Source organism: Nothoprocta perdicaria, unplaced genomic scaffold (assembly GCF_003342845.1).
Source record: "Nothoprocta perdicaria isolate Ctin4 unplaced genomic scaffold, notPer1 scaffold_97, whole genome shotgun sequence".
Lineage (NCBI taxonomy): Eukaryota > Metazoa > Chordata > Aves > Tinamiformes > Tinamidae > Nothoprocta > Nothoprocta perdicaria.
Window position 1 is genome coordinate 1,120,454 of NW_020456276.1, and position 13,251 is coordinate 1,133,704.

At 56.1% G+C, this 13,251-nt stretch overlaps 2 protein-coding genes across 2 annotated transcripts in view; both read right to left on the reverse strand.

Moving 5' to 3' along the window:
- KIF21B (kinesin family member 21B) overlaps nucleotides 1–9,649 on the reverse strand; it is a 43,569-nt gene extending 33,920 nt beyond the window's left edge. The window contains exon 1 of the mRNA XM_026053267.1: nucleotides 9,595–9,649. Within this exon, the coding sequence (XP_025909052.1) occupies nucleotides 9,595–9,632 (38 nt within the window). The 5' untranslated portion in view covers nucleotides 9,633–9,649. The remainder of the gene's footprint in view (nucleotides 1–9,594) is intronic.
- Nucleotides 9,650–12,239: 2,590 nt separating this feature from the next.
- Nucleotides 12,240–13,251, reverse strand: part of CACNA1S (calcium voltage-gated channel subunit alpha1 S) — a 37,565-nt gene continuing 36,553 nt past the window's right edge. The window contains exons 41-42 of the mRNA XM_026053072.1: nucleotides 12,671–12,785; nucleotides 12,240–12,500 (exon numbers count right to left, since the gene is read on the reverse strand). Of these exons, the coding sequence (XP_025908857.1) occupies nucleotides 12,240–12,500; nucleotides 12,671–12,785 (376 nt within the window). The remainder of the gene's footprint in view (nucleotides 12,501–12,670; nucleotides 12,786–13,251) is intronic.

Below are 13,251 nucleotides of genomic sequence, written 5' to 3' on the forward strand. Positions count from 1 at the left end.
GGGATCCCTCTGGATTATTCCACTGCCTCAGCAAGCCAAAGAAAAGCAACTGACAATCCCATCAGCTCTGTACAGGATTAGCATGCTACACAGCGTGAGTCTGAACACAACTGGTGGGGACAGATGGGAACCAACATCYTCCCCAAGCCCTGCTTAGAAGAAGGGGGTGGAAAGTGCCACAGATATTAGAAGACGGTGGACAATAACTTGAGGCAGTCATCTGCCACGGGGTGCAGGGCCCAAAAAGCAAGCAGTAAAACAGATCAGCAATGCAAGGTAGAGCACATGTGGTAAAACAACCGAACGCAACACATCCTGGCATGGGGTGTGCTGGCCCTACAACCATGCAGGGATGGCATGGAGGCTGTGAAGTTTGGCACGCATTATTTAGCAATAAGTAATCATTGTTAGCCAGGAGATTCCGCCCCTGGTTTGCTGTCAGCTTCACCCTACGTAAGCGCACAGATGCCATGGACTGAAGCGGGTAGATGGACTCTGCCTTGTCACAGTCCCCCAGATCGGCCTCCTCGTAACTAGGCATGGCTCCTGATTCCTTTCAAGCCACTGGATCACACCGCAGGSTCTCCCTGGGGTGCTCCTGGGAGGCCCTGAATCTCAGTCCCACCTCAGCGCTAGTGAACCCTTTAGAGGTCAGGGTCTCACAGCTTCCTCAAGTCCAAGAATGCCCACCTCAAGCTCCCGATCTCTTTCCATGCCACAGCCCCATTGCCCAACTTTAATCATGGCCAAAGAAAGCAAACTATTTCCTGCAACATCAAAGCCCATGGGGTACATCAGGAGTAACTTGCCTACAAGAGAGAAGAGCAGGTGGAACAAAAGAGGTGTTTCTGCCCTATAAAAATCCCTGGGCACTTGGCCAGAAGGAAGAGGAATGCTACAAAAAAATCTGGGAGTAAACCAAGGCAGGGCTTGCAGCAAGAAAGGCTTGTTAAGATGTGATAATCCCCTTGGGCAGGTCCAGCATGAAATATAGATGAGCAGAGGCTGCAGCCACAAGACTGAGAATCACAGAACAGAATTACACAATGGATGAGGCTGAGAGGGACCTCTACAAATCATCTAGTCCAATCCCTCTGTACAAGCAGTCACCTAGAGTACATTGCCCACAACCCTGTGCAGATGGCTTCTGAATAGCTCCACCAGCCCCACAACGTCTCTAGGCAACCCTCCCAGTCAAGAAGGTTTTTCTCATGTTCAGATGCAACTTCCTGTGTTTCAGTTTGTGGCTGTTGCCTTTTGTCTTATCACTGCTCACCACTGAGAACAGTCTGTCCTCATCCTCTTCATATCCTCCCTTCAGATATCAATACACACTGATAAAAAGCCCTCTTAGTCTTCTCCCAGCTGCACAGGTCCATCTCAGCCTCTCCTCATATGAGAGATACTCCAGAGCCTTGATCATCTTTATAGCTCTGCGCTGGCCTCTTTGTCCTCTCCACGTCCCCCTTGAACTGGCAAGCCCAGAACTGGACACAGTGCTCCAGGTGTAGCCTCATGAGGGCTGAGTAGAGAAGCAGGACCACTTCCCCTGAACTGTTGACAACACTCATTCCTAAGGCACCCTAGGAGACCACTTGCTTTCTTGGCCACAACAGCACATTGCTGGCTCATGGTCAACTTGTTCACCAGGACTCCCAGGTCCTTCTCTGTAGAGCTGCTCCCCAGCAGGTCAAGCCCCAGCCTATCTTGCTGCGTGGGATTATGCCTCTCTCGGTACAGGGCTCTGCACTTTTCCTTCACTGAACTTCAGAAGTTTCCTCTGTACCCATCTCTCCAGCCTCTGAATGGCAGCACAGCCCTCTGATGTATCAGCCACTCCTCACAGTTTCATATCAGCAAACTCACTGAGGGTGCACTCTGTCCCTTCCTCCAAGTCACTGATGRATAAATTGAACAGGACTGGACCCAATATTGGGTCCCCTGGGGGACATTGCTAGCTACAGGCCTCCGACTAGRCTTTGCACCACTGACTGCAATCCTCTGAGCTCAGCCAGTCAGGAAGTTCTCAACATACTTCACTGTCTRCTCACTTAGCTTATCTGCTAATCTAGCACCTCTAAACTCAAAGGACCAGCTCCTTCTAGCAAGGCTTGGGGCCACCACAGACAGGGAACCAGCCTGAAACTTCTGCACAAATCCATCAGCTCTCCCAGGGGGCAGGACCCTAGCTTGAGCCTTTCTTCAGAGGCCAGTCTKCCCCATGTCCCAACACAAAGCCCTTCCTTCTTTCCCAGTCTCTCTGCTCTCCAGACCACTGCAGGGATAGAGACATCACCGTCTTGATGTACCTGTTCAAACAATGTCTCACAGATTGCCCATAGGACTCTGCAGACGGATGACTGTGGTTATKGTATCAATCCCCATGGAAGCTCTCATGAAGGAGTGAAAACCTTACTGCTTCTCCTGGGGAGGACTGGGCTGAGCAGATGCAGCTCAACACACACCTATGGACCATCCCCTGCCACCTCCTCCCACGACCCAACRGCTGCTCCATTCTCGTGCACACCAGACATTTGGACTCGGCCCTCAACTGTGCCCAAGGCTGCGACTGAAAGGAAGAGGGAGCCCACGGGGRGCAGTCACAGGCAGTTCTGTCCCTGGTGCTAAAGGTCAGGCTGCACAGTTCCCCAGGGAATGCACTGGGCGCCTGCAGGGTCTCAGCTGTCAGTGGGGAAGACGGATCTTTATTAAACATCTTACCCCTGGGGAGGGTCAGGCTGGTGCCAAMAGAATCACAGAATCACAGGATATTCAAGGTTGGAAGGGACCTCTAGAGATCATCTAGTCCAGCCCTCCTGCTCAAGCAGGGACACCTAGAGCACGGGGCACAGGGCGGCATCCAGGYGGGTTTTGAAGACCTCCAGAGWAGGAGACTCCACAACCTCCCTGGGCAGCCTGTTCCACTGCTCTGTCACCCTMACAGTAAAGAAGTTSCTCCTCACCTGGAGACGGAACTTCYTGTGCTYCAGCTTGTGGCCATTACCCCTCGTCCTGTCGCTGGCCACCAGTGARAACAGCYTGTCCCCTTCCTCYCTGCATTCTCCCTTCCTGAACTTATACATATTAATCAGATTCCCTCTGAGCCTTCTCTTCTCTGGAGAAAACAGGCCCAGCTCACTCAGCCTCTCCTTGTACGAGAGATGTTCCATTCCCTTAATCATCCTGGTTGCCCTTCTCTGGACCCTCTCCAGAAGCTCCACGTCCCTCCTATACTGGGGTGCCCAGAACTGAACACAGTACTCCAGGTGCGGCCTCACCAGAGCTGAGTAGAGGGGCAGAATCACCTCCCTTGACCTGCTGGCAACATCCTCCTGATGCCGGCCAGGATCCCATTGGCCTTCTTGGCCACGACCATCCTCCTCAGGTCGACCCAGTGCCAACATTCAGAGCTCTCCCCTTCAGGCTGGCTAGACCAGCAGAAAAATGCCTGCTTCTCCCAATGCAAACCAGACCAGCTCATGGAAAGGACTGCGGGGCTGCTCGGACCAAGACAGAAACTCTTTAGCACCCACCCAAGGTGGGAACCATCCAATGCAGGCTTGCTCCTCACACTGAGGGGGACAAGGAGGGAGGTGGCGAGGGCTGGTGGTAACCCCCTTTGCCCCAAACCTCCACGCTGTTTAACCTCGCAATCTGGGCTGTTTTGACAGSCTCTGGCAGGAAATACCCCCCACGGGACCACCACGGCCAGCCCCGCTATGGGAACAACCTAACAACTGTGTGGCAAGAGCGGGCTTTTCAATTAGCACCAGGCYCAGCGGGGGTATCTCCTTTTGCCTCTGGGGGCTCAGCAGTTTTATTCCTAGCAGGTTTGTTTAGAGCTTCATCTCCTGTGAGTTTCTCCTGCCCCCAATTTTACTTCTTTGCTGCAACTAATACTCCTTGCGCAGAAAAGCYGGACGTAGGCTCAGTGCCACTCTAGCAGCTTAAAAGGAGCCCGTGCTCCAAGTCCCTGGCACTTTGTGGTACTAAGTACTTGAATCCCAACTAATGGGCCCCAGGATGCAGGCACCAAAAGCCACTTAGGGCAGTTTTGCCCTGGGTGATGCCTTTGTGTTTACACAACGTGATCGCTGCCTTGTGTGCACGGCTGGCGGAGCTGCCCCCCCACACGTACCATCAGTGTTTCCATCTCTTTTTTAACATTTCCGCTGTAAAACCCCAGCAAGCGTGTGTCTGATTGAAACCAGGCACAGGAAAAAAAAAAAAAAAGAAAGAAAGAAATAATAATAATAAAAAAAGAATCTGTCTCACTCGCACAGCTGGACCTGGTTTGAGAGCAAAGTCACTGCTCTGCTGGGTCATGAATGCAGCTCCCCTGGCCACTATGGCAAGGTGAGGGTAAGATCTGTCCAGGCCAGTGACTTTCCCTTAATGGGGAGGAGAGGTCAACTGCAACAGGCTCTCCGAAGCCACGGAAGCCAAGAGCTGGAGCACGCGAACCCGAGCGCGGCAGCAGTCACACTGATGGGTTTAGCAGAGCTGTGCAATGCACACTGCGGGGCTGGGCGAGCTGCTGCGAGACCTGAGCTGCCCTGATGGAGGTGAAGGAYGGGGGGAGACAACCCAGGGCTTCCCATAGCTGTGCACTGCATGGCCAGATGACCTCGGCAGCCTCCGGAGAAGGGCCCTTCCTTACAACATAGCGCCCTTGGGGCCCAGCCACGGCCTCCTCCCCCAGGAGTTGTGGTCGCGTTCCCTTCAGACCTGTTCAGTTTTGAGGTGGCGTGTCCAGGCGGCGTAAAATTCACAACAGACCTCGTTCCTTATTAGAAATGTGGCGYAAAGCCCTCTCTGCCCTCGTTTGGGCTCTGCGATGGCACTAGGATAGGTGTCCCTGTTTCACTGGAGCTGGGGCATGTTCTCACAACAGGCAGAGGGAAGAGGACATCCTGGGGGCAGAAGAGGTGCTGAGGTGGGGATGCGTTTGTCTCACCTCCYGCTCCATCCAAACCTCTGTCCTGTAAAGCCACCACATGCAGCCTGCGTCCCCTGAGCCACCCCATCCCTCCACGTTCGAAGGGAGCTTGGAGCTGCATGGACCCTGCTGACAGCAGCACTCCCTGCACCGGGGTCAATGCTCTCCGTCAGCACCTGAGCCCAGCACCATAGATGTTGGGCTCAGGTTTGGGACYACATCTGGTCCCAAAATTGCCAGAGGTGGAGACAACCCCTCCCTATTCAGTTTGGAAAGGCTAGAAGCACCTCGGCCCGCTTGCCTCTACAGAGAACAACTCCAGCTAATCCCAGAGGTTCCATAAAACCATTCAGGAAAAATTACAACCACCTGGAGCGAAAATGCCAGGACCCCATGAGGTTCTGGAGCCCAGTTAACCACGTGGCTGCTTGTGCCAAGGCACCAACTCGTCACCACTGCAGTCCCGGTGACCTGGGCTCTGCCGGGGGAGACTGCAGTCCCCACGGGCTGCCCAAAGCTGAGCTCCACATCCCGCCCTGTCCAAGGGGGAAAGGGACGGACACGAGAGCTGCTCCCCGCGGCAGCAGGACACAGTCGGCAGCGGTCGGCAGGGTCGGGGGAGGAAGCAGAGAATCTCTCAGCCGTAATATTTACGAGAACAGCAGAAGAGGGAGGCTGCGCGGTTAAAATAAACTTGAAATCCGACTCAACTTCCTTCCCCAATTTCACCAGCTCTGTTTCCTGAGTCCGCAACCYACCAGGCGAGCTTGGGTGCTGCACATGGCTCAGGGCAGGGGGGCTGCTTGTTCTTCTGAGTGTGTTTGAGCCCTCCAGAAGTCCTTTTTGGGGGGCAGCACACCTGCAGACAATCGTGTCTCCCAACCACCCTCCAGTCAAGACCGAAGGAGGAGGTTAACAACCTCWAGTCAAGAGACCCTTCCTGACACTGCCCGACCTCCCGCAGCCAGAGCTGGACTCAACTTCCCACCAGCTCCTGCCACAACGCCCTGGACTCCGCTGTGGCTGCAAGAGGCCACCAGCACCTGGGAACAGATAAGGCTCCGAAGGAGACAAGGCTCCAGAGGGAGGACGCAAGCGAGAAGCCTGCAGAGCTGACGGTATCGGTGCAGCTGGAGCTCAAAGGCCACACTCAGGAGGAAGCAGCAGCCGAAGCCTCCCCTCCTCTTTGGAGCAGTTTTCTGCCGCGCTGCCTCCTCTAATCGTAGGGCAATGGAGTGCAAAGACCCCCCTCTCCACTGGCCTCAGCAAAGCACCGTGAAAGCTGGGGGCGGTTTCAAGGTTGAGTCTGTTAAATTGGCACAAAAACAAAACAAAACAAAAAACCACGAAGACGCAATTCCGCTGCAGCATTGAGCTCTGCTCCACTTCTACCTTACGGCATCAAACATTTTAAGATGGCAAAGGGATTGTCTGTGCAGCAAGACAGGTTTAAAACCTATTACAAATAAAAGGCAGACTGGGTCCTGCCCTTGGTCAGAGCCCTGCAGGAAGCACAGAGTTTTTTCCTTGGAAACAGAGGTGCTCCTTGTCCAACAAGGACCGTCTCTCTTCTGCATCTGTCAAGCCTTTAACACGGACACAAGCTGCAGCTTTCCAAGGCTGCTTCGCATCAGCCCCAATTGAGGTGCCCRCATTTCTTTAAGTTCACAAAGGTGCTCGAGCAAGTACTGGCCATCTCACTCTGTGTGCAGGCCTAGCCTAAAGAAACCCACTTGGCCCCGCCAGCAATTTAACCATAGAGAGCAACTCCCTCCAAAGCCTCCGTCACCACTCAGCATCCCTGCGTCTGCCCAGAGTCTTAGGTGCTCGTCACACCTTGCTCTCATTCAGCAGCAGGACTGTTAGGGACTGGATCACAGGCAGCCCAAAGCAGCATCACAGACGGCAGATTCAGGTAGGAAAGGGCTCTAGGGAGCAGTGGGAGGTGGAATCTGAGGGCAGAGTTCAACCCACTGCTTGCAGAGAGTACTGAGGGATGTAAAACACTTGGCTGTTCCTGCAGCAGGGCTGTATGAGACCCGGGGCACACACATAAAGCACCTCCCTCTCTTCCCCATCTAGGGCAGGAGAGGATGCAGATTCCTCTGCAGTCTCCGAGGCTGCCTGGGCAGAAAAACTGCCCATGTTGTCTGATCCCTGGGACCTCCAGCTGTTTTGCCCTTGAAGGAGGCCAGGTCAGCCCTGCACACGCAGGCTGGCGCTCAGAAGCAGCCTGATGCTGTCAGCGCAGTGCCGCAAACCTGCCTGCATTGTCTCGTGCTGAACTGCATTGCTTGAAACCCTCCTCCTTCATGCTGCAAGCTCACCTTCCGCTCCAGCATCCTTTCTGCACACAAAGCCGCAATACATAAATAAGTAAATAAAGAAATAAAACAGCCCACGGAGCTGGACAACAGCTAGCTCCTTTTTCAGGAGGAGCTGAGAAAGAGCTGAAGCTGCTCAGGTCCTCGCCAGGCCCCACTGCGACAGCAGCAATCAGTGGTCCTGTGGAAAGGAGCCTACGCATTTGAGGTCATTCCTGACCTCCCCCGTACCACTTGCARCAGACAATATGTGACCCCGTTGCTGACACAAAGCGGGAAGARGACAAAAGGCCTCCAGCACTGCAGCACCTGCTAGAGCTCCTGGGAAAAAAGGGATCCCCAAACTGGAGCAGGGCCTTTGGTGAAAAGGCTCCATCCTGAAAGAAATGCAGGATGGAGGATGGGAAGAGTTTGGCCAGCAGGAAAACTCCACCCCCAAACCCCAGCCAGTTGGCACCCTTTGGTTTCCAGGTCAGRGTCCTGGCATGGACATCCCGTTCCCCAGCTCTACCCCTGTGCAGTGATGCTGCTGGATCCACAGGAGGCAGTTGGTCATCTTACCTGCAGCTCCCCCAGATTTGCAAATGCTTTAAGAACCTGACTCTCATTTTCTGCCTTTTGAACAGAGCAGGGCATAAAAAAAAAAATACCTCCTGCTTCCAGGATAAGTAGGCTCAAAGGACAGGCAGCGCTGGGAGGTGTCTCAGTGCACACGCACACACACGGATGCAGCAGCGCTTGCAGTCCCACACCCACTCACTCCCTCTCCAKCACCGACACTGCATTGAACATCTTTTGTGTTCTTGCTCTACCCATGCAGCCAGGGTCCACCCAGAGCAATGYCACTTGCAGATGTTCTTTCCTATATTAATACGGATCCCCTATGTCCTTCCCACCCACCTTATGCCAGACCCTTTCTAGATTGTGGACAGAKGAGCACTGCACTCCTCCCTAGTTACCCCACCAATCTGTCAGGAAAGCTGGCTGTGCATGGACACCACTGCAGCCCCATAGCAGGAGACAAGGGAAGAGCAGTGGGATGGGGAGATCARTGCAAACTTGCCTAAAAGCTACCTAGCATTGCCTCTCTGGGCAGTTTGGCGAGATCTAATCCTTCCCTCTCGCCCCTCCAACACCTTGCGACGGAGCACGAGGGCTGCAGCAGGCTCACATCCGTCCAGAAGAAAATGGGCTGACTCAGCAAAAGCATGGGGCAAGACGAGGAAGCCACGGGCTCCCCTCCACGCCGGACAAGCCTGGCCGTGACAGACGGGCACTCTGCTTTCCTGCTGAGCTCTGGCTGTGCACTGTCTCCCTGGCTGCTCCTACCCCGCTCCAGTTGGGGACTCTCCTTGTCCTCCTTCTGCCTTCCTTGGCAGGGAGGAACAAAGAAAATGACATTCTGGGCTCCCAGATCCCAGCGGCTGCGCTCAGAATACACCCATCCAGCTTGGTACATCCTTAACAAAGAGCTGCCAAAACCTGGCCCTGAGGCTCATCTATATCTGCAAAGACTGAAAGCAACCACGGACCTGTCCTGCTGGCCACCACCCACATCAGGGCCCTGTTCCCCCAACAGCCCCCAGCACAGCACACGGGCGAGATGCCCCTGGCAGCGCCTTCATTTGGGTGCAGGGCTTTTTGTTCTCAAGCCAGRGACAGCACAAAGGACATGGAGATGCCGCATTGGTTGCTACCACATACATGAGCAGCCACCCTCCTGCTTCCCCTCCCCCTCCCCGCCTCCAAATCAGCCCGTGCTTGACACCCCGGCASGTCAAGTCCATGCACAGCATAGCCGGGAAGCGCCGAGCGGGAGCGTGGCACGGAGATCTCCTGGTTAAGGGGCCCCGGGGCTCTGCAGAGGCTCGGGAGGTGCCCAGCGCAGCCACCTCGCCTTGCCCAACACGGTGACCCGAACCCTCGGGGGAGCGAGAGCGCCGGGACGGAGGTGGCGGGAGGTGACTGTAGTGGCAGGAGGTGATGGGGATGGCGGGAGGTGATGGGGGACGGCAGGAGGTGACGGTGGTGGCGGGAGGTGATGGGGATGGCGGGAGGTGACGGTGGTGGCGGCCACGCCACTGAAGCAGCCTCGGAGCAGCGCGGAGGAGGAGGAGGAGGCGACACCGGGAAGAGGCCCAGGGCAGGACCGACATCGCATCTCCTTCCCCCCGTCGGTTCCGTCGGGAGAGCCGGCTCCCCGGCACCGAACCCCGCACCGTGCTGCGGACGGGCACCGAACCCCCGCACTGCGGGCGGGTTTATCGAGCCCCCCCGCCCAGGGTGCAGCGAGGCCCCCACGCGCGGAGATTGCTGCGACCCGGGACTCACCTCACCGCCACCTTGACACAGCTGTCCGGGGCCGCCATGGCCCCGCCGCCCCGGCGCGCACCCACGGGGAAGGAGGCGGCGGAGGAAGACTCCCGGTGCCCGCGGCGGGGAGAGGAGGAAGGCAGCGAGGCGGCTGCGGCAGCCCCGGGGCCGCGCGTGCCGAGCGGGCACGGCCGCCGCCGCCGCCGCCGCTCCGGGGGCCGGGCCGGGGCGGGCCCGCGCGGGACACGCCCACGCGTGCGGAGGGCCGCGGGCACGCGCACACGCACCCCGGCACAGGCGCGGGCACGCGCGCACCCTCCCCACGTGCGAACTGGCATCCGCGTGCACGCGCGTGCACACACACACACACACACGCATACGCGTGCATTCGCATATGCAAAGACTCACGTGCACGCACACCTGCACACGCATGCACAGACACATGCACACGCATGCATGCATGCATGCACACGCAGGGACAAAGGTGCACGCACCCACAGGCACACATGCACACATATGCATGCACTTACAGACATCAATGCACACACAAAGACACGCACACATGTGCACACACATACACAGGACTGTCATGTGCATCTTCTTTACATATGCACACATAGACATGCACGCACATGCAAGAAAACAGACACATGCTCTTACACACATTTACATACGCATGAACTTGTGCACGTGTGCATCTGTGGGTGTGCCTCTGGCGGGAGGTCTGTGAGCGCATGTAGGGGTTGTGTGTGTGTCTGACACATGGGCAACCTTCACATACACAGATGCACACGCACAACTGCACGAGTGTACTCACACACACACATGCACAAGCACACAGAGGCACACCCCCCCTCCTCTCCGCATACACACAGACATGCATGTGTGCTCACACTCACACACCCCCTCACATGTTCACACGCACACACACACTTGCACACTTGCCTCATGGATTTGGCACAGTCACGCATAGATGTTTGTGCAAACACACACATGCACCTACACACAAGCACGCACACACACATGCGCATGCACACACATGCACGCGCACACTCCTGCACACACACACATACACACACACGCATGTGCCCACACATGCACCCACATGCACATGCGCACGCCGCGCACTCAGCCCTGCTCAGCGGTGCCCATCTGCCACCTGCCGGCTCCGYGGGAATCCCGCTCCTGCTCCGCTCAGCAGCAGTGCCTGCAGCTGGGCCAGACCCACACGGCCACAGCCAAGTTTCTGGCTTTCATTTTGCAAGAGCTTTTATCTCTGCTCCCAAAAACGCACTGCTACCGAGCGGCTTCTTCTGGGGCTGAGCCCAGCTGCCCTCTGCTTCTGTGTGGGACTGCTGTCGCAGAGCAGCGAGGGGATGGCCAAGCTGCTCTTCCTTCAGCGTGGTTGGAGCTGGGTAAGACCTCTCCAGGAGTGGAGAGGTCTCCACAGCACTGTGTGTGGACCCACATTAGCTCCCACTCAGCCAGTACCTGGTCTGCGGCAGTGCTGCCTCCCGCCAGGAGGACCTCATGGCTTCGTGCCTCAGAGGAAGCTTGGAGAAGCTGGGAATATAATGGACTCGCTGAGGCTGCACGGCAGCCTGGGCTTGCTGCTTATGGCCACCAATCCACCAGAGATGCCCTTGTTCATGGGCAATGCAGAAGGGTAAATTCCAGCCACATCCCTCCCTCCCAGCTGTGTCCTGTTACGTCYGGGACTCTTCCTCCTGGTCCTGCTTGGACTAGGTGGGTCAGGTCATGTCCAGAGCCACTGTGCTCTTCTGGGTATGTCTTGGAGCAGAGTAGCTGTCCTCTCCTCCTCCCCAGGAAGAGCCACCGGGCCTGAAGCCACCCCTTCCACCTACTGCTTGCTGGATGCCTGGRCTGCAGCAAAGATGGAGAAGCAACCCCATGTTCTGTGCCAGCCAATGCCACCAATACCAGTAAAACATCACCCAACATCTGGGGAGCCCAGAATTGCACCCAATACTCCAGCTGTAACCTCACCAGAGCTGAGTAGAGGAACAGGATCATCCCCCTTGACCTCCTGATAACATCCTCCTGATGCAGCCAGGAGCCCATTGGCCAAGACTGCCCCCAACCCTCACATTTCCCACTGGACCATCTCTGTTTGTTAGTAACAGGGCCAAGGGCTTCGCAAAGCTTGGAACTCCCAAAATGGCTGGTTAGGGTGTGAGTTCCTCAGACCAGGTGCAGATCTCTGTCAGAACCCTGGAGGTGGAAGCTGTCATGTGAGTCACTGCCAGATGTGTTTAAATAAGACCCCTCTTTTAAAGAAGTTCCCTCCCCRGGCTTGGGTGAGCTGGCAAGGAGCCTTGGACACTGGCTCTCTGGCCAGGGTGGCAGAGGAAGGAGGGAACAGAGTGATCCATATGGACACATAGCAGGAAGACTTTAATGACCCATTTAGCTCTTACAAGACTTTGCTAACTCAGTGTTGTCTTGACTTGTTACCAATATCCTGCAGTCCTGGTCCAAGAATCCTTCCTTCGTTGGACAGAAGACTCACCCTCTCTTGCCTTGGGACAGAGCCAAGACAGGGCAGCCTCAAAGGTAGAGAGGGGTAGAAGCATGACATTTCTCCAGTAGTCCCCATGCAGGCACCAGAAAGGGGCTGATGCACATTTGGCAGCATTGGAAGTTCACAGGCAAGTGTTGGAGGTAGTCTCCTGGGAGGTGGGTCTGCTGAGCCCTTGAGTGGTGGGTGATRACATGGCCAAAGCGTCCTGTTGGGCAGAGCAGGTTTCCATGCCTTGAAGGTTTTCCCTTTCCTTTTGCAGCTCCACAGCTGCCTTCTCCAGTTCTGTCATCTGCAGCTGGCTGCTGGCTGCCATCTCATCCCTGGTCACTTCTACAAAGGATGGGTCACGGACCAGAGATGCGAAGCCTCYGGAAATCAAAACCTGGAGCATTCAGAGGAGGATGGAGTCACAATTCATAGTGTGCTCAGTCTGCAGCAAAGTGCCCCTTCCTGCAGGCAGCCCATTCCCTCTACTTTTGCTTTTGTCCCYTCTGTGCTGGCACGTAAGTGCTCTTCAACCCCACGGCTAAGCTTTGCCCTCCACACCCCTACTTGGTGGAGTAGCCCCTTGCCGCCCTCCTCCTCCTCGTTCATCCCTGGCAGCCCTTCCTCACTCTCYACCAGGCTCCTGCCCTGCCTTACCTCCTTGATGACCCCCAGATGATTGCTAGGGTGGAAGCTGCATTTATGTCATTGCTTTCATCCTGCTGGCACAGTGAGCTGGACATCGCTGTCTCCACAGAGCCACTCTCCCCAGGCAGCCGTGTGACAGGAGCAAAAAGTGCACCCTGGGCTTGGGCAATGCTCAAGTGAAAGCTCTATCTGGTTAATATGGGGACAGCAGGTACTGTTTCCCCAGACTGGACACACTCCCAGTCTTCTGGAACTCTGCCCAGCAATGGAGCAACCAGAATCATGGAGGTTGGAGCAACCAGAATCATGGGGGCAGAGGGAGCAGGGCACCAGCCTAGACTCACCAGTCTGCTTAAGCACTGACACGGGAAATCTGTTTGGAGCCCCAGGATGCAGAGAGGACACCGGAGCTCTACACTCCAGCCAAGAGGGATGAGAGCTAGAGAGGGACTCCCTGCCCTGAGCAAGGGCCTGGCAACCCTCGGTGTATAACCAGGGGC